Source organism: Mytilus edulis, chromosome 1 (genome assembly GCF_963676685.1).
Source record: "Mytilus edulis chromosome 1, xbMytEdul2.2, whole genome shotgun sequence".
NCBI lineage: Eukaryota > Metazoa > Mollusca > Bivalvia > Mytilida > Mytilidae > Mytilus > Mytilus edulis.
The window spans coordinates 58,799,253-58,821,387 of NC_092344.1; the positions used below are offsets into that span (position 1 = coordinate 58,799,253).

General features: G+C 32.2%; 1 protein-coding gene across 2 annotated transcripts in view; it reads left to right on the top strand.

Moving 5' to 3' along the window:
• LOC139514502 (plexin-B2-like) overlaps nt 1–22,135 on the top strand; it is a 53,983-nt gene that overhangs the window by 19,333 nt on the left and 12,515 nt on the right. Inside the window, exons 16-27 of one of the 2 annotated variants that reach the window (XM_071303858.1) lie at nt 418–582; nt 2,897–3,122; nt 4,834–4,982; nt 5,668–5,798; nt 6,403–6,462; nt 6,997–7,068; nt 7,273–7,339; nt 7,785–7,931; nt 9,128–9,284; nt 10,505–10,669; nt 17,208–17,311; nt 21,780–21,876. In XM_071303858.1, coding sequence (XP_071159959.1) covers nt 418–582; nt 2,897–3,122; nt 4,834–4,982; nt 5,668–5,798; nt 6,403–6,462; nt 6,997–7,068; nt 7,273–7,339; nt 7,785–7,931; nt 9,128–9,284; nt 10,505–10,669; nt 17,208–17,311; nt 21,780–21,812 — 1,476 coding nt within the window. In that variant the 3' untranslated portion in view covers nt 21,813–21,876. The remainder of the gene's footprint in view (nt 1–417; nt 583–2,896; nt 3,123–4,833; nt 4,983–5,667; nt 5,799–6,402; nt 6,463–6,996; nt 7,069–7,272; nt 7,340–7,784; nt 7,932–9,127; nt 9,285–10,504; nt 10,670–17,207; nt 17,312–21,779; nt 21,877–22,135) is intronic. The other variant, XM_071303848.1, reaches the window with a different exon arrangement.

A 22,135-nucleotide genomic window follows, 5' to 3' on the forward strand; every position in this document is an offset into this window, starting at 1 on the left:
GAAATCAAATAGTAACAACCTTGAATCAAATATATTTTTTTAAATCTTGTACATGGTAAATAAAATGTCAAAATTTGAAATGAAATTTTTTTTAACAGTCAATCGAGTAAGCTCCTGGCAAATTAACCAACAAACAACACACAGAAAACTGAAGATTGAGTAAACACGAATTTATCAATTTCTGGGGAAATTCGGGTGTTTTGAAAAGTAAGAAGATGGAATAAAAAAAAAACTGATAACATTGAAGAAACGGCAACAAAAGGTTCAAGGTAGTCAATCTTGTTAAATCTAATTGAAGGAAATGAACAACAGTCGATCAAGGTCATTGTTCCCCATTATATGAACTATTGCTTTGCAAGTATACGAAACAGTTAACTGGACGAGTCATGCCATTATTTCGTATAATCTTCTTTATAGGGTAGAAATATTTTAAATGGCGCTCGTCTTGAAAACTACAGGATACATATTGGTTTGGATGGACGGTGTCTTATTGCAGATATCAATATGCAGTTTATCATATGTTTTCCACCGAGTTCAGTACCTCGAACAAACAACACTAATTTCAACATAGCACATGTTATTGTAAGTGTAATTTATATTGATATGCGTCATATGGGATAAGAGCGACGCTCGAACTCAATATGGAATTTACTGAACCCGTATTTATCGTATTAGGTCACTAGCCCACTATGTAACGAATTTATCTTACCGAATATCTTACTTGCAATCATACCACGTCTTTTTATTGTTAAATTAAATTGTTGAGGTGTTCAATTTTAAGAACCTACTGTCATTGGTCTGCACAAAAAAAAACTAATGTCAAGAATAACAATTTAATATCAACAATCTTGATATAACAATAGTGAACAGTACTTTCATTACATTTAAGGATTCAAATAGTGCCAAAGTCGTTACCAAACTACTAACCGTTTATTGAGATAAGCCCTGCATCCCTACTAACCTAATATCGAATATACACGGTCTCCACGCGGACGCCTTCAACCAATCAAATGCCTAGAAATGTATAGGAGGTAAGATAAATATTGATTTGCGTAAAACTGTTAAAATAAATCGGGTCCAGGACCAATCCAGTATATCTTATCATAATCCTTCGTTTTTAAATCAATTTCCTATGTGCATACATTTAGAGTAATTAAGAGCTGGTAAACTCAGTGTATGATAAATATTTCCGGTTATGGAATACATTTTTCTGCAATTATTTTTATATTTTTTCTAGAAATTCATAATTGCATGTTTGTAGTTTAATTATTGTGTGTATATTAAAAAAAGGTGTTTCGGTTACGGTCATGTAGACCTAGGCTTATCCTCATCAGGTATCCCTAGCCTATATGTTTCCTTCTTTGTAATATGTAGAATAGTTCCAATTTGATTTCTCTTATGGGGATATATTTTATCAATAAGCTCTGCAGTTAGTTTATTGTTCTTTATATTTTTTTCTTTATTGATTTCGTGTTTATATATTTTTTCCTTCTTTGAATTAGTTAAATACTCTTTTAGATTATTATGCCTCTTTGTATGTAAAACGTTTTCTCATTGCTTTTAATACTTTATTTAAGATATTAAATATCTTTTTTTGTTATTCTATTTGAAATTGTATATTCACGCCAGACGCGCGTTTCGTCTACAAAATACTCATCAGTGACGCTCGAATCAAAAAGTTGAAGAGCATTGAGGACTAAAAATTCCTAAATATTTTGCCAAAAACAGCTAAGGTAATCTATTCCTGATGTAGAAAAGCCTTAGTATTTCAAAAATTAAAAAAAATGTTAACAGTTAATTTATAACTGTGAACAGAAAAGAGAGCAAATAAAAAGTAACATATACTTGCAATATTGTGTATGCTTGCAAAATACCAAGTAACTAAACATAAAATATATTTGACTATTCCAACAATAAAGTGAGAGGGATTTCTTTTTATGTAAAACACATATTGTGAAGGTCAAAGATCAGGTAAAAGGGGATCATTGACCTTATTACCATCAATTAGACAATTCCCCGCAAGGGTATTTCCAATTAAAGTATAACGTAACAGTACCCAAATTGCACCTATTTAGCAAAAAATTTACAGGATTTCCTAGAGACTAAACATTTTGCATTTTTATGATTTGATATTATGCACGTCTTTCAACATAGGTAAAAATATTTAGATATACACAAACATTTCACAGTATTTAGATGACGTGTTAACGGCTGATAAATACTGTGAATGCAAAATGTACGGAAACGTCATCATGCGACATCATCAAAACGTTATCTTTTTAAAATTAGCAAATACAATATGTTACAAGTATCCATGTCTTAAAAGATGAAGAGTAAACATAGACTCATATCCAGTTGTTCAAAATATTTGAAGAAATTAAACAAAAGCCCTGTTATTCGACCTTCATCGACGACTCGAATTAAAGCATGGATGCAATTTGGGTTCTCCTCATTACATAATCATTGATGGTTTGAAGGTCAGTTCAGACCAATTTTTCTATGATTCGTTATGGATTGAAAAATAAATTGGTGAAACCATATGGTAAATAATGATACATCTACAAAATAAACACATATTGAAAACTTTTGTCTGAAGCATTAATAAACGTAGGTTAAAAAAACTGTCATAATAGGTGCCAATTTGGTACCCTCACGTTAAATAGAAGATATTGGTCCCATCCTCATAAGTGAAATCAATTGGTTGTTACGTAAAGGTAAAAATTCTTTAAATATGAATACAGGTTGAAATATTGCTCAAATGTCCATTATGATATTCCGAGTATCCGAGCACGACATTTGTAATCCAGTACTAGAACATCAAAGCGCGTACTCTAGTATGCTAGTAATCGCTGCTTTCATATTTTATGCACATATTTCCTATCTGTTTGAAAAATAGGTAACCGTTGGAAATATTGAGGCATACATAGGTGAACTACATTACAAAGAAGACATTAATACATTAGTCATCATAGCTGGTGTATTAGTTGCTGCATTGATTACAGCTATTGTAATTGGTGTATTGGCTGTAGTTATTTTACGAAAGCAAAAGAAGAGAGACGTCAAAGAATTTAGAATCGAACTTATGACAAGGGAAGAAATGATACGAAAGGCTAGTAGAGAAGGTGAGTTGGCCTTAAGGATTATGTACCCTTCTGTAGCCATTTTTGTACGAACTTTTCAAACTTCAATTGTATCAAAACTACAGATATAATCTGGCTGCAGAAGGGTACATAAACCTTAAACTACTGGTATATATTAATGAAAAATGGAAGTTTACGTTGGTTAAGGTGGTACCTTACACTACAGGGAGATAACTGTGTAAAATCAGCTGAACGTTTCAATTACGTTGCGTTGTTAAAGGAATATTAAGCTTCTCAATAATCAAAATTAGTGTTTATCAAACTGCTATATAACCAGTGTATTTTTTCTGATAAAATGGTTGGTTCAAATTTTTTGAAATTTTCATATTTTTGTCAAAGGGTCAAAGTTAATACTTTGTCTCAATTTTATGAAAATTAAACGAGCCAAATTAATGTTACTGAAGGTGTTGGGTATCACCTTAATCTGGCATGTATAGAAAAAAAAAGACGGAAATATAACAATATGGTATAATTGCTAGTTAGACACCTTTATCAGACAGAAAATGACGTAGAAGTTGAAAGTTATATGTCACTAAACGGCTTCAAGAATGAGATTAACCCATATCGCATATATTACTATATACCCGAACTGATAACTGTATAGCAATTCAAAGTGAAAACAAACGGTCTAATTAATTTACAAAACAATGAAAGGTAAACAAAAATGATAGATAGTTACACACGACACCCACTGAATGATTTATGTAAGCAATATAAGCAATCAATGTTACTACTACTAGTCCTTAAATAAGTTAGAGAGAAAATGGATATGTTTAGGAAGAAACAAAACTATTACTCTGTATATTCTTTGAATATCCAATAACGTCTTTCACTGCAAGAAAATTGTAAATTTTCATACCGCTTTTTTTTTAATTTATTTTTGTATCTTAACGTTTTATAAATAAAGGACAACATTTAATGAAAGGCTATTATTTATTTTGAATTTATTGAACCATAAAATTAATTTTTGACTCTTCACATTGAATAATCCGCACAGCAGATTATGTAAAATGTGAAGAGTCAAAAATTAATTTTATGGTTCAATAAATTCAAAATAAATTATTGCCATTCATTATAAATAAATTTCTATAAAAAATAAGGCTCAAAGAACTTTTTATATTATTTATATTAACAATAACAACGTACACACATGATCGCGTATGAATACACAACGTCAGAGTGGGCGTGTCGCCATAAAAATTTACAATATTGGAAATAAAAGTAATACTTTTAACCAATCAGAAGACAGTAAATACACCAAATTTATTTATAAATTAATGATACGAATAACACGTTCATTCATGTGGTTTTGAACCAGGATTTGAAAGAAAAAAAAATGGTTGCAAAAATACATCAAACATAAAAGGAGCCCATGTTTACGTTTGGTTTATGTATTGTCAAATTATCCGTTAACGGTTTTACTATCGAATAGTTTTGTGGATATTTATTCATCGTTCAGATAAGGTCAGAGCCTGTACATTCTATTTAAACAGATATAATGTTTAATTTGAATTTGGCTATCTATGTGGACGGCTACTTTTTAAAATAAAGTTTGGAAGATATCTTAATCGGAAATGGTTTTCGAGGCGATTGGGAACTTTTAACAACCATTGATATTGCTCGGCCAATGTTGAATATTAAACCAATGTTTTGCTCATGCTTATTATTTTCTTATTATATTATATTATAACAGAATTTGCTGATGCTCAGATGAATATTAAAGATATAAAATCTAACCTGGTTACTTCAAGAATACCCTATTTCGACTACCAAACCTATGTTTGCCATCAACTCTTTCCAAACGAAGATAAGCTTTCTAATCCATTAACAAACGGTTCAGAGGTAACATTTAGTGAACTATATACAAAATCTTAATTAAATGGACTGACAGGTTCTCGTAGTGTTTGAAGAATCAGTTAAAATAGTCTTGTTTTATAGTTAAAGCATGCATATGATTCCTTTTTTAGTTCATCAACAATCTTTTTAAAAAAAACAGGGTTGACCAGGGTTTTCACTGAAATTTTGCAGTCAATGTTTTCTTCCTTTTCCAATCAATAGTTTGCTTTTCACAGATGTTATCTCTCTCTTTTCATAAAATTAGCATGCACATGTCTGTTTAAGGATAATACTAGCTTGCAACTTATGATCCTATTTTTTCAAGTGTTCTTCTCAACTGTAGGTTGATTTAGTCTCAAGACGAACAATTATTTGTAGGTTGGGTTACAATTACGGCTCTTATAATTTCCCAACGTTTGAATTCTTCGACAAAAACTATGTTACCTTAATGCTGGTATTTTTCTAGTTTACAGAAAAGTCAAATACAAACTGTGTTGTGTTTAAGTTAGAGATTTATAGTTTTATATTAGTATGTGATTTGTTTAATACAATACTGCTACTAAGATATGAAATGTTATTTTAAAACGACAGATGTGTATTATTGAACCTTTCTGCCAGTTTCAGACCTCTCAAACTAATAATTCAACCAGGACATTGATCAACCCGGAAACCTTAATTTTTGTAATTTCAGATAACAGACGACAGAAACACCATAATAAAAAGTGCAATGGAAAAATTTGAAATACTGTTGTCAAACAAGCTTTTCCTGAAGTCACTTGTTCAAACGTTAGATCGACCGAATATGCTTACAATGCAAGAAAAGTAAGTTAAATATACCAGACGTCCTGTTTTCAGAGACGATGGCGTTGACAAACTATTAGTTTGTGATCAATGGGAATCACTAGTAAAAATCGATAATATTTGCTTCGCAGTCTCGTAAATCTCATCAAGTCACGGAGACGAGATTAAAGATGTGATGTGTCCGATGTATTCGAAGCCAATAGTGCTCAATCTGTTAGACTGTTGTTTATCCTTTCGTAGTTACTGTTTCTGTGAAGACGGTATAACTTTGTTTTCGACGTGTTTTATTTTAAATATCCATTTTGTATCATCCATCTGACTATATGTCATTTCGTTATACACTTAATCCATTCTAAATGATTTGCAATTTTTCAGACTTTGAATCGGCATTCTTTTTTAAATAAGTAAAAGTTTATATGCATTTTATTTTTAGTTACGGTCCCTGCTGGAAGAAAATGCTTGGAGCCTGTCTATTCTAATATATTTCGATTATGGATAATTATGCTGATCAATTGATGTGTAAAATTAAGAACCCTGCTTATAATTTCCAAATATTGTTGTTTATTTCAATGCATATTTTTTGCCAACACATGTATTTTATCAATCATTATTGTATATATTTCAGGGCTCAGTTTTCATCAGTTTTGTCGATTTCATTGCTTGGAAATATGAGACTCTTTTTCGAGTAAGTTAATAGTGAATAATCTTTTTTCTTATAGTATAATGATATAATGTCCATTAAGAAGGTTCAACAGTTTTAGCAAGAATTCGCATCTTAAATATATATGTAGATATGGTCCTTTGTTCAATAATAAAAATTAACTTAGGTCATACATTTTCATTATCTGTTGTTTGCTCTATGGTCGGGTGGTTGTCGCTTTGACATATTCACCATTTCCTTTCTCAATTTTATCATAACAGTAAGATTTGCAAGTGTGTTTGGATTCCTGCAATCTGTCATTTTTTCATAAATAGATATTTTTTTGGGGATTTCTGATGCTCAATCTTTATCTTTTTATTAAGTCCAGTAAAAATTGTAGACAATTTTGTCTCTTAACTGTCTTGTGTTTTGTCCTGATTTTACTTTTTGTCCGAGTATCTTTGATAAGTTGTGACTTGATATCTTTTCTACTCTTTTATTATCTCGCTTACTAGTTCCCCAAAGGTCAAATACTACTCACAATGTTTTGTATCTTATATTTTTTTTTTCATTTTGTAGTTTGATTCATTGTTTGCTGGTTGATATGGTTCGGTCATCGACAAAAAAACAACAGAAAGTTTTATTCAGAAGGTAAATTCAATTTCTGTTTTAGAACAACTGACTGCCGATCAATGATTCCAAAGTTTAACCGACTTTTATGTTTAATTAAATGCTACATCTAAAATCTGTAAAATTATTCTCAGTTATAAGAAAAATACCTGCTCGCTCTTTCATTTAGATGATTTGAATAAAATGTTCGTCCTAAATATTAAGTGCTGATTACTTGTTTTGTAGGTTTGACTCTATTACCCTGCGATTAATGGTAAACTGGTTACAGATTGCGATATATAAAGAATTATCGGTATGTAGTTATCTAAAGCATTGATAAAAATGTGATGATTTTTTGTGCTGTCAGGTAGATAATATTTTAGTACAAGAAATGTATTTTCTATTAATTAAGGGTAGTCACATTTGTTATTTCATTTGCGTTGTTTTATTGTTTAAAACTAAGGAATTTCTTATCCCAGGCATAGATTACCTTAGCCGTATTTGGCACAACTTTTTGAATTTTGGGTCCTCAATGCTCTTCAAATTTGTACTTGTTTGGCTTCATAAATATTTTGTCATGAGCGTCACTGATGAGTCTTATGTAGACGAAACGCGCGTCTGGCGTACTTAATTATAATCCTCATACCTTTGATAACTATTATGATAATAATCAACAATAAGACTTTAACATGAGAAACTTCTTATATTTCTGAAAATGAGTTTGCGTTTCACATATGAATAACCGATTTTTGTTACAGCCACACAGTGGGTTGCAATTGTTTATGTTATACAAAGCAGTACAAACAATTACAGAAATGGGACCAATTGATGCTCTTACGGGTAATTCGAAGAACACCATTGCAGAAGAGAAGCTACTCAAAATCAGGATTGAACACCAAAATCTTGTAAGTCAAATAGATAATATATTAATGATACCACTGTCCATTACCTAGATAAACAGTTTATTTGTCCTTTAAAAGATTGTTCGACTAGTTTCAGACACTGTTCCTAATAGTGTCCAGCTTAAATCGCAATCGTTGTTTCGGGATCACATTTATAAATAGATTATGCTGTTCTGAATTTGTGAGTATAATCATACGATAAAAATATGCTGGTATTCATTGTTAGATTTATCAACAAAATAAACTTCAGAGCGTTAAGAGTGACCGGAAAAGTCTTACGAAATTATTCATTCATCTATCAAATGTAATTTAAATGCATTAAATAACGTCCCGCTGATTGATTGACTGTCTGTTGGTTTTTTTTCGTATAGCGTTTTATATTATTGCCAATACAATGAAGGTCGCTTTTTATTTTTGTAATTTGAACAAGAACTTTGGTACAAAACTTTTTTTTGATAAACAATGTCACTTTTGAAAGAAAAAAAAAGTGCATCAATTTTAACAAATTTTTATATCTATATGCTATGATATGCTAGTCAAAATTCATTCTAATGTCAAAGTTTGAATTAGGATGAAATTGTCAGAATTGGGCGTAAAAGCGTTGTTTTCGTAAAAACACAAATTTGGAAATATATTATTTTGTGTACGGCTTTAAATGAACACCTAAATAAAGGTATAACTAATTGTTCCAATTTGATAGCAAAAAAAATAAAACAATTGAACTATCAAATTACTTCATTTATTGCATTAGAATAAAATTATTCCCTATATCAAATATTATTGGTTTTACACCATTTAGGAATTGGAGCTGTTAAATAACATATTGATTGGAATTAACATAATTTGGTATTCATCGAGAAAATATTCCTTGTATAAACATTTATACCTCATGAACATATTTGCATAGTTGGTACATGAATTAGTTATTTGATTATGTGTCTCTGTCAAAAACGTGTTATTAATTAATATATATTATTACTGTGAAGTAATGCTTTCATTCCTTAATTAATTTAAGCATATATCCCTCAAAGTGATGTCTTATTTCAACTTATTCATAAATAAAAATCATAAAACTCCTTGAGGTTTCTCCAGTATTATTAATAAATTATATGTTGATTCATCCAATTAATCACAATGTAATGGACAAGTTTTTTAGCATGTCATTATAAAGTGTTCATAAAAAAATGTTTTTGTTTTAGACATTACAAATAGATTTGAATGGTAATAGTGATCAGCATTTTCCTGTCAAAGTTCTTGATTGTGATACAATATCACAGGTGAAACAGAAATGTTGTGCACAGGTTTATAAAAATAAACCTGCCTCAGAAATACCACAACATGATGAACTTTTTTTAGGTATGCATTTCTCATCACATTCATACATCTAAAATGCATTTCTGCATGCATATGATGTGCGTGTTAATTTAAACTTGATATTTTTTATAACTTTTAATACACTGGTAAGCAGTAATCCACTTTCTTTTCTATAAACCTCAGACTTATATTGCTAAAAAGTTTTAAAAAATCTAGTCTATTATTGACATATCAACCATGAGAATATTGAGGGTCAAAATAAAATTGAAAATGGAAATGGGGAATGTGCCAAAGAGACAACAACCCGACCATAGAAAAAAACAACAGCAGAAGTTCACCAACAGGTCTTCAATGTAGCGAGAAATTTCGGCACCCGGAGGCGTCCTTCAGCTGGCTTCACAAACTGAAATCCACAAAAAAAAACTGAAAATGACCTACCAACAGTCTACAGCAAAGCAAACTAAAGACTGAGTAATACAAAAACAACCAAACACCGTTGGTTATTTTGGTTACTCCGTACTGTGATGTCGGCAATGATGCTCATTTGATTTCGAATACCTGGTAGTTCGATGATGTCACAACCCAGCAAAAACGTAATAGTGCAATTATGTAACATACAAGGAAAGATAACTGGATTGTTTGTTACGTCAATAAAAGATATCCATCGTCATTTGTGAAACAGAAATTCCCATATCGGGTTACCAGCTAATAAAAGCATCAGTTTAGTTGTCGAAGGAATGACCTCAATTTCACAACTTTTGTATGATAGCTTCCTTATCATTAGAAAACCCCTATAGTTGAGATCATAATAAAAAAAATAACGCTCTTTATGACAATTGGAAAATATCCGTCGTCAACTGTGAACCTAATAACTCGTGTTGGCGTCCGTAAACTTTTCAAAGATATTCACCACTTAAAACTCTTGATTCAATAGCTCTTGTTACCTGCAAATCTTTATCAATGAAAACTCGGTAGGAAATAAAAGCTCTTGAATATCGTAACAACTAGGAGATGTGTAGTCAATATACAGGCGATCTGCAATGTTGCTAGATAAAATTTTTAATTTACTGTTGGGAAGCTGAAATCGAATTGTTTTGTTCTCAGCAGACATTTATTTTCAGTTTCTGGATGTAAGTTAGATACGAAATAAATTTATAACTATAATTTTGTATATTTTATCAAACAAATATGCATGTCGTCATAGTCCTATGTTATAATATTTAAGGCCATACAGAAATACACATTCATTTATTATATCTTAGAATGGCAAGAAGGAAAAGCTGGCAAACTTACATTGAATGATATTGACAACACCAGTGCGAGAAACAATGGATTGATTTGTTTGAATACATTAAAACATTATATGGTTAAAGACAACTGTAGAATGGCCCTTATGTACAAGCCCCATGGCGAACAAGAGATATGTGGTAAATATGTTTCATCAACCTATATTTTTCAAACGAAGTTAAATATTATGCATGACTAATTTCAAATTAAACCTTATCTGGAGTCGATATCAACAGCAGATTTGTTAAAAGTTATGGGTCCATTTTCGGTCGTTATCAATAAGACAATCCCACCCCTGAGGGTTCCAACAGGGCAAATTTGAAACAATTTAAATGAGAAAAAAAAGTAGCAATACGATTAAAGAAAAGCAAATACTGAATATGAACAAACGATCGCAATACCCACAAGTTTTATAATCCTGCTTCGGTACAGGGACCTAAATAGTGGGGAAGAAAACAATTTTGTAAAATCTCCACTCTCCCCTTAAATGGTAAACAGCACAGCATAAGAACAAAAATTATAAACCAGTTGCAAATGCCTAATTTCAATATATCAAAAGGAAATGTCAATAGATCGGAAGGAAGCACAAAAAAGTAACATAAACAAAATAGACACAAGCACCGATATTAGAGTATTTGCAGTTACTGAAAGCTAGTGTAAAACCACTTGCAACTAATACGAAAGTGTCCTTAGACTTAAAATTATACCGATTATTGCAAATCCAATAAGTTAAGTTTAATTACGTCATAAACAGTTTGAGAAACGCTTGACCTTGTGCAATACCATAATATAGGTAAATAATATCGACAACATGTATGGTCATGATTACTTACAGCTATACATATAAATCAGTATATATTTAACCGGGCTGAAGTACGTTCACTATTCACTATTCACTTTTCACTATTCAAAATTCATGAATAGTGAACTGTGTTTTTTTGCACTATTCACTATTCAAGTTTGTGAAATTGAATAAATTTAGTATCAACTTGTATATGTAAAAATGAGAAGAAAAAAAACCCGATATGGTATGCTTGCCAATGAGACAACTCTTGACACAGATATTTAAAACAGCTACTCACCGTACGGCCTTCGACAATGCACAAGTCCCTACAGCATAGTCAGCTATGAAAGGCCCCGAAATGACAATGTAAAACAATTCAAACGAGAAAACTAACGGCATTATTATTTTATCAAAAGAATGAACAAAAAACAAGTATGTAATACACCAAGAAACGACATTCACTTGGGACAGGCACATACACACGGAATGTGGCGGAGTTAAACATGTTAGCAGATCCCAACCCCAACCTAACCTAGGATAGTGGTATAACAGTACCCCATAAGAACCAACTATAATAAAAGTACTGAATTACTGAACATCGGTCACAAGCACCTGTCTCCCATCTCTACGCATGAAAGTAAGGTTAATGTACAAAGAAATATTTATTTTGTACGATAAGTTCGTGCATAAATGATGAACAAACAACCACACCGTAATAACTATTATATTGTAGCAGATACTTCTTAATCTCTTTTATATATATTTCTCTGATTGTAGTAATACAAATCAGTATACTCTGCCCAGACGATAAGGAATGTTATGATGCACTCGATAATGTCTCCGAAATTATAGATCGGTTACCAGTCAAAAACAAAAGATACAATGTACGCAAGTAGAATTCCTACTGTAGCAATGCATCGGAATGCCCTCATGGTTATCGCGATGTAAAAATCTGTTGTAAAAGGCTTCACTCATCAGATAGATATAAGGATAAATACATACAACAAAAACACAGAGTGAACGTGGCCGGGTACTTGTACATCCCAACAATAAAAAGACACTCAGTGCAGATCTGGGTGTGTTCGGTACTCAATTACTGACAGCTAGTTCAAAACAAATAACAACTAATAAAAAATGCACCTCAGACTAAATTATCAAGCATAGCATATCCAACATAGTTGAGAACAGAGAGAGAAAAAAACATGACATTGTGCATGCAATGCCAAGATACAGGAATCATCAGAGTGTAGAAAAGATCAATGGAATTTATTTTACTATCCAATATAAACAATATTCAAAGAATAAATGACAGGCCGAATTCGTAACCTTTTAGAATAAGATCGTTAAGTTGATTTGTTAAGTGTAATGTCTGTAATGAATTGCTATAGGAATTCGATTAGAATACGAGGTTTGTGTAATATATAGTATTAAGGTATAAACAGATAGGATATTTGGTATGCAGATCCCTTTTATCTAGAATTATTTATTCTTTACGTAAAATATTGAACTTGATCATGCATCTCAAATCCACTTCTAATGCATATCTAGGAGCTTACGGTACAATTGCCGCACATATTGTCACAATTATTACACATATTTGAATGGGTGTGTGGGGTCCACTTTTATTAATCAAGCATTAAAATGCTCATTCGTTTCCTGCATGGGATGTCCACATAAAATGAAATCAACCATTTAAACGGTACTCCATGTGTCAGGGGAGGGAAAAAGAGTAAACATGTCTCAAAGTGCCAATAATTTCAAAATCTCATTTTCCAACATTTAAATTTCTCACATACTTATATATTTATAAATAAAGACTTTATGTAAAATATAAAAAGTCTATTAGGACAATAGGAGGTAATATACCCAAGGACTGAAAGTTTCGTATAAAAAACTAGGGGTGTTTCCCCGATAAAATCTAATAATAGCACTTACTTATAGGATATCTGTATTATGAGCGCCTAAGAAAAAATACACCACAAATTACGTTACGATCGAGTTTTGAACCCCCGTATCCCCTAATTACAGGTATATCCTATATATCCTAAGAAAGGTAATAGAAGGGGGAACAAAACCTATATAGTGAATATGTGGCACAGATGCGATTTAAGGGGTAACAAGTGACCGAAAAGCGAAAACGGCCGAACCTAAGAAAAAATACACCACAAATTACGTTACGATCGAGTTTTGGACCCCCGTATCCCCTAATTACAGGTATATCCTATATATCCTAAGAAAGGTAATAGAAGGGGGAACAAAACCTATATAGTGAATATGTGGCACAGATGCGATTTAAGGGGTAACAAGTGACCGAAAAGCGAAAACGGCCGAACCTAAGAAAAAATACACCACAAATTACGTTACGATCGAGTTTTGAACCCCCGTATCCCCTAATTACAGGTATATCCTATATATCCTAAGAAAGGTAATAGGGGATTCGAGGGTTCAAAACTCGATCGTAACGTCCTTTGGAAGTATTTTTTCTTGATTTTGACTGTTTTTTATTTTCGGGCGCCTCGATACCCCTTAAACCGAATCTGTGCACTATATTCACTATATAGCTGGTGTTCCTTATTATATAAGCTTTCTTATGGTATATAGGATATACCTGCAATTAGGGGATTCGAGGGTTGAAAACTCGATCGTAACGTCCTTTGGAAGTAATTTTTCTTAATTTTTGCCGTTTTTTATTTTCGGGCGCATCGATACCCCTTAAACCGAATCTGTGCACTATATTCACTATGAAGCTTGTGTTCCTTATTTTATAAGCTTTTTTATGGTATATAGGATATACCTGTAATTAGGGGATTCGAGGTTCAAAACTCGATCGTAACGTCCTTTGGAAGTATTTTTTCTTGATTTTGACTGTTATTTATTTTCGGGCGCCTCGATACCCCTTAAACCGAATCTGTGCACTATATTCACTATGAAGCTTGTGTTCCTTATTTTATAAGCTTTCTTATTGTATATAGGTTATACCTGTAATTAGGGGATTCGAGGGTTCAAAACTCGATCGTAACGTCCTTTGGAAGTATTTTTTCTTGATTTCGACTGTTTTTTTATTTTCGGGCGCCTCGATACCCCTTAAACCGAATCTGTGCACTATATTCACTATGAAGCTTGTGTTCCTTATTTTATAAGCTTTCTTATGGTATATAGGATATACCTGTAATTAGGGGATTCGAGGGTTCAAAACGCGATCGTAACGTCCTTTGGAAGTATTTTTTCTTGATTTTGACTGTTTTTTATTTTCGGGCGCCTCGATACCCCTTAAACCGAATCTGTGCACTATATTAACTATGAAGCTTGTGTTCCTTATTTTATAAGCTTTCTTATGGTATATAGGTTATACCTGTAATTACGGGATTCGAGGGTTCAAAACTTGATCGCAACGTCCTTTGGAAGTAATTTTTCTTGATTTTTACCGTTTGTTATTTTCGGGCGCCCCAATACTCCTTAAACCGAATCTGTGCACTATATTCACTATATAGCTTGTGTTCCTTATTATATAAGCTTTCTTATGGTATATAGGATATACCTGCAATTAGGGGATTCGAGGGTTGAAAACTCGATCGTAACGTCCTTTGGAAGTAATTTTTCTTAATTTTTGCCGTTTTTTATTTTCGGGCGCATCGATACCCCTTAAACCGAATCTGTGCACTATATTCACTATGAAGCTTGTGTTCTTTATTTTATAAGCTTTCTTATGGTATATAGGATATACCTGTAATTAGGGGATTCGAGGGTTCAAAACTCAATCGTAACGTCCTTTGGAAGTATTTTTTCTTGATTTTGACTGTTATTTATTTTCGGGCGCCTCGATACCCCTTAAACCGAATCTGTGCACTATATTCACTATGAAGCTTGTGTTCCTTATTTTATAAGCTTTCTTATGGTATATAGGATATACCTGTAATTAGGGGATTCGAGGGTTCAAAACTCGATCGTAATGTCCTTTTGAAGTATTTTTTCTTGATTTTGACTGTTTTTTATTTTCGGGCGCCTCGATACCCCTTAAACCGAATCTGTGCACTATATTAACTATGAAGCCTGTGTTCCTTATTTTATAAGCTTTCTTATGGTATATAGGTTATACCTGTAATTAGGGGATTCGAGGGTTCAAAACTTGATCGCAATGTCCTTTGGAAGTAATATTTCTTGATTTTGACCGTTTGTTATTTTCGGGCGCCCCAATACTCCTTAAACCGAATCTGTGCACTATATTCACTATATAGCTTGTGTTCCTTATTATATAAGCTTTCTTATGGTATATAGGATATACCTGCAATTAGGGGATTCGAGGGTTCAAAACTTGATCGCAACGTCCTTTGAAAGTAATTTTTCTTAATTTTGGCCGTTTTTTATTTTCGGGCGCCTCGATACCCCTTAAACCGAATCTGTGCACTATATTCACTATATAGCTTATGTTCCTTATTATATAAGCTTTCTTATGGTATATAGGATGTACCTGCAGTTAGGGGATTCGAGGGTTTAAAACTCGATCGTGACGTCCTTCGGAATTATTTTTTCTTGATTTTGGCCGTTTTTTATTTTTGAGCGCCGTAATATGGACCCCGTAATATCCCTTAAACCAAATCCGTGCACTATATTCATAAAATAGCTTGTGTTCCTCATTTTATAAGCTTTCTTATGGCATATAGGATATACCTGAAATTAGGGGATTCGAGGGTTCAAAACTCGATCGTAACGTCCTTTGGAAGTATTTTTTCTTGTTTTATGATTCAAGGGTTTAAGGTATTCTCTTTTTTAGTGCGACTATTAGATTTTTCTCTGAGAAAATACCCCTTGTTTTTTATTCGAAACTTTTTTTATACGAAACTTTTGTTACCTGTATATATGTATTTATAGTTTTTATATTTTCCATGTTTTATGCATAAATGTGAAAAAATGAGATTAGATTTTTATATTAAATTGGATAATGAGATTTAGAAAAGAATTATTGGCACTTTGAGACATTATAATTAGTTTGCCCTCCCCGGTGGTTTTCATTTGGTGGGAACAATTCGATAGAGTAATGATGGGGGAAACGAATGATAAGATTAATGCTTGATGAATAAAAGTGGACCACCCCCCCCCCCCCCTTTTTTCCCCCTTTACGAAATATATGTTACAACTTAAGTGCGACAATTGTACCGTAAGCTTGTAGATATGCATATAATGTATTATACATGTATCAGTAGCTGCGAGTACTCTCAGAACTGTACTTAGTGTCTTTTTGTTGTTGAGATGTACAAGTATATCTGTCCGCGATTACTCTATGTTTTTTGTTACATGTATTTCTATTTGTATTCATTCGATGAGTTTAGTTTAGCCTTACACAAATCATTTTTATAAGGTCGTTCTTATGTTGCACTGTTTCACCACTGTCCTAGGTTAGGGGGGGGGGGGGGGGGGGGTCACGCTAATATATTTAACCCCCGCCACATTCTGTATACATGTATGTACCTGTCCCAAGTAAGGAGTGTGTAATCAAGTGGTTGTCGTTTTTTGCTGTGTTAAATACTTTATTGTTTTTCGTGAATTTTTTGTACATTAATAAGGCCGTTCTTATTCGGTGACTAACTATGGTGTATGAGCTTTTCTTATAGTTGAAGGCTGTACAATGACCTGTAGCTGTTAATTGCTGTGTAATTTAGTCTCTTGTGAAGTTTTGTCTCATTGGCAATCATACAACATCTTCTTTTTATATATCCAGGACATACAAGAAGATATTAAAGTTATTCAATAATAAACTTGAATAGTGAATAGTGCACAAAAACACAATTCACTATTCATGAATTTTGAATAGTGAAAAGTGAATAGTGAATAGTGAACGTACTTCAGCCCGGTATATATTTAGTGATGTTTTAATGAGTATTGTTTATATTTTGTAGTGAACTCACAAGGTAAAGAAATAGAAAATGCGACTTCAGAGACCATATCATTGCTGCTGTCGAACGATGGTGAAGAGGATTCAAAACTGCAACAATGGCACTTGGTACATAATATATTAATTCACCTTAATTGTTTACAATACATATTAAATATTAATGAGCTATCATTCAAGTTTTCATTCTCATGTTTTCTTAAAGTACATATAAATTTGAATATCGTTAACCGTAAATTTATTTCAATATTCCTCTCAGCCATTGATAGTGAATCAAAAGTATAACATTAGCTTTATTATATATGTGACCGTTTAAAATTATTTTGAATTATAAATTATAAAGGACAAGGTATGATTAGGGCCGTTTTTGGCCCCCTCTCCAAATAAGGAAGGCCGTACGGTGACCTATAGTTGTTAATGTCTGTGCCATTTTGGTCTCTTGTGGACAGTTGTCTCATTGGCAATCATACCACATCTTCGTTTTTTATTTATACTGATATCATTGATAGTCGTAGTGTAGACATTTGATAAAATAACGATTTTGTTGTGTTTTGGTGAAAGGGAGGTTGCCTAGCAAAGGTTTCTTTTATCAAGAATGAAAATTATCACATATTAATTCCTTTATCAGTACAAATTTAAATATTTGCAAATAATATTGTTTGTCCAAGAAGAACTTGAAGTCATAAATGAAAAGTCCCTTTGACTTTGTTAACAAAATGCCTAAAAACAACCCTAGCAACGGTTTAAAAATTGGTGCTTGCCCCTCTAAAGTATGAATTAAGCAGTTGTTTGAAGATTTTTCTCTCCATATGGTCTTTCATATACATCTTTCATTCTGAACAAATTTTGTATTGACCATAGCAACACAAGTGTTGCTTAGAAACAGCAAAACATGTTTGAATTAAAGCAAACTACAAATTAATTAGTATTATTTTGGAACAAATTAAATTGAATGCAATGTCTGTTTATGAATATTTTTTAGTTAGAAATGAAAAGTTAGTTCAATTGTAAGTCATTAAGTCATTAAACGCTTATTAACAACTTAGCTACATAACAAGTGCATAACAGCCGTTCAGTAAGAGGTTTGTTATGTTTTTTAGAAACGAACTTAGTTATTTTTGAAGAATATACTTCTTTATACGGTGTTACACTATAATATAAACATCTAGATTATCATTATTTTTTTGGACGAATTCTATATCGAGTATAGAAACCCGCATCTTGCTTAGCAACAGCAAACTTTTTTTTTTAAATGAAGACAACTACAAAACCTTTGTTTCAATTTGAAGGTCTTTTTATGAAAACAAGATTATAAAGGATTTAATCATTTGAGATGGGTTTGAACATGTTGAACAGTTTTTAAAGATATTTGACAGTTAATGAAACGAAATAGACGTGACGTGTACTACATACAGACATCGTGTGGAATAATGTTTAACAAAGGCAATTACAAATCAATATGATGTAGGGGTGGGAATGTCAATGTGTCCTCTGCATTGGTACAAAGCCAAGGGTGAATTAGAAACGACTTATCAAGGCAAGGGGTGGGGATATCAACCATTTTGGAGATAATTAGCGATGTATTATATAACAGTTTGGGTCAAAATTCGACGGTCTTCTAAAATGTCACTTTAAATTCATGAATAATAAATATCCTGTTTTACTTTGTCAAATATGTATAATGTTCGTCCTAAAGAAACAAGACATTATAGCGTAGCATGCATATATACAGTCTGTCGTCGGATTCAGTGAATACCGGAAATCATCTACGGTCCGCAGATCGTTTACAAATTTCGATGATTCAATGATAACAACGACGCTTTTTGTCACTTTTTTTTAATTTTTAACTAAGATCGTACCAACGGACCACTAAAATATTTGAAATCGTTTATGTTGAAGGAATGTCTGATATAAATATGATCGTGGGCCATAGGTACGCTCATAGTTTAAAATGCAGAAAAAGGTTTTAAAACTGCCATTTTTCTGCCCTTTTCGCGAATCTTGAGGTGTTTACAGCAACAGAGCATGAATAATATCAGTGGAAGTTGAAAAATCTATTGATGTTTACTCAAATATAGGTTTTAAACTTTAAAAATATAGGATTATAATTAATGGCAAGTCACTTTTAATTTGAACGAAATAGGGGGGGGGGGGGGGGGGGGCTGTTCTCTGATACTTATCGTACCTTGTCCTTTGACACAATTTATCGAAATTTCCACTACATAGTGTAAAATAAAGAACGCTTTACTGGTTGTTGGTTATTCCTTATATAACACGTTTACATACAAATATATGTCATAATTTACGACAACGAATTAGAGATAGCAATGCAAAAGTCTAATCCAATTATTGCCATTTGCAAGTAGGTAAAAAAGACATTCAGTTTAAAAACGTTTTTAAAGAATTGTAGTTTTTAATGGTCAATCGAGCTCGATTTTTTTTATCATTTTATCTTTTTACAGGAAACATTTTCGGTAAGTAATGAATTATGTTTTATACTCATTAGTTATAGAAATAATAATATAATCAACTTAACCAATATCCAGTTAACAGTAATATATGTATTTGTTCTCGCTCTGTGCATTCACTTCATGGTCTTTATTTGTTTTTCTTTTCTTTGGATGTAGTCTGTTTTTTTACTCACCTTAACTCATGAGTTATCATAGGAAACAATAATGGGTTCATATAGTCAAATTGTAGTTTGCCAAAGTATAGAATACCTACTTAATATATATGAACCAATTAAAAATATTTATGTTTTTCTGGTATGTGCTTCCGTTCGATCCCAATTGCACAATCCACTGAACATAAGTATGATAGTTCGAGTAATGCATCCGTGTACTATGGACACATTCTTGGTTTATTTTCTTGGAATGAAAAAACAATTAAAACAGGGTCACGAAGAAGAACGTTTCTATTCTGCATTACATATGTATAACCGTCACCTTCAGGAATAACAGAATGCTCGTCTGATTGTCAATGAATCAAGTATGTCCTAATCTCGGTTTTAACGTTTTCATTGAGAGTAATTCAAATGCTAGGTTATTCACGTACAGCATAGTCCGCTTATCCTGTCTACAAAACCTGTCTGGCTTAATGTGAAGTTTATGCGATACAATATTTTGTGTTTATCTTATAATTTATTTATCTTTTCAAGGTATTTATGTGATTTGAATATTGCTAAACTGTTAGCTTATACTTTTCACATTTTCAATTGCAAAAGTAAACACTGAATAATAGAAATTGAACAGTCGTCATTTTTACTTAAAAGATACTCTTAGAGGGATGACAGACAGCTGTTAGGAGCTTGATATGCTTCAACAGCCTATGCATGTAGCATAATATTTGACATGGATATTGTCAATTTTTGAAATAAGACATTGAAAACTTTTTTTATATAAAAAATATTTAAAAAAATGTTTCTGTGACCAGTGAAACGAGCTGATTATTATATATTTTTGGAAATTTAAAAAAAATCATGGATTGCATTTCCAAAGGATAAAAAAATGTTTAGCAGCAGAAGTTTATTTTCGGATTTGTCTGCCATCTGAAAGTTGATTTTATCTGGATAAATTGGTTGCATGAAATGGTTCAATTAAACCTACAATGTAAAGATAATCAACAAGCTTAATTTCCAGATGTTACCTGAGTTAAAACAAATTATGGTTACAAATGTATTAAAATTCTGTTGATTTTATCAGAAATAAATCATGATTATCTCTTATATTGGCAAATAGCCTCCGTATTCAGTTATTTATGTAAGAAAATTGAGAATGGAAATGGGGAATGTGTCAAAGGGACAACAACCCGAACAAAGAGCAGACAACAGCCGAATGCCATCGATGGGTCTCCAATGAAGCGAGAAACTCCGCATGCGGAGGCGTTTTTCAGCTGGCCAATAAACTTAAATGTATACTAGTTCAGTGATAATTAACGTCATACTAAACTTCAAAACAAACAAAAGACACAAAAATTGAAAATAATACTAGACTAACAAAAGCAAGAGACTGCTGACTTGGGACAGGCGCAAATATGCAGCGGGGTTAAACACGTTTTTTGAGATCTCAACCCTTCCCCTATACCTTTAGCCAATGTAGAAAAAAACAAATACACAACGACACGCACAGTAAACCTCAGTTCAAAAGAAGACCGAGTCCGATGTCAGAATAGGTAACCACAGAAACTAAAGAAAACGACAATGATACATTAATTAACAAAGGACTACTGACATGCCAGCTCCAGACCTTAATAAAACTGATTGACAGATATGCAGATCAAGTACAATCCCCACCGTTATGGGTTTATTATTATACCATCATAAAATATATGAGACGAACATAATCCTTATTATGCCAACAACTGGTTTTAGAATATATGTGTTTATGACAAGGGAACGTCACCATCTAAAAATGAATAATCATCTCTTTTATCATAAATTTTGGTATTGAGTTTCACGTTGATGATATAGATATCGAAATCGTGGAAAGGGCAGTGTCCAGTATTATCTGTATTAATAGCATTGACTTATGAATAGTGATTTGTCTGTGTCTGATTTCATCATGTTTAATAATAAAAAAAGTTATCATATTTTCCAGTCCAATCTTCCAGATGATGAAAATTCGAAAAGAGAACTTGGATTTGGGGATATATTTTTGAATAGATTATTTCATACGAAGGTATAATTAATTTCAAATGAATGAGTTTATCTTTATTTTGAATGTACTTAAACATATATATCAGTCTCTATAAGTCGACTCTCATTCAACAGAAACAATTAACTAAATGAAACGCATGAACTTGTTCTGTAAAGAAAATTAATGTCCAAGGATTACATAAGTGGTATTCTGATTCGTAAAGGTAACAGAGTCATGAGAGTAGTGTACCAAACAAATAAGACAGGACAACAACTCACACTTACCTCAAGCAACATACTGT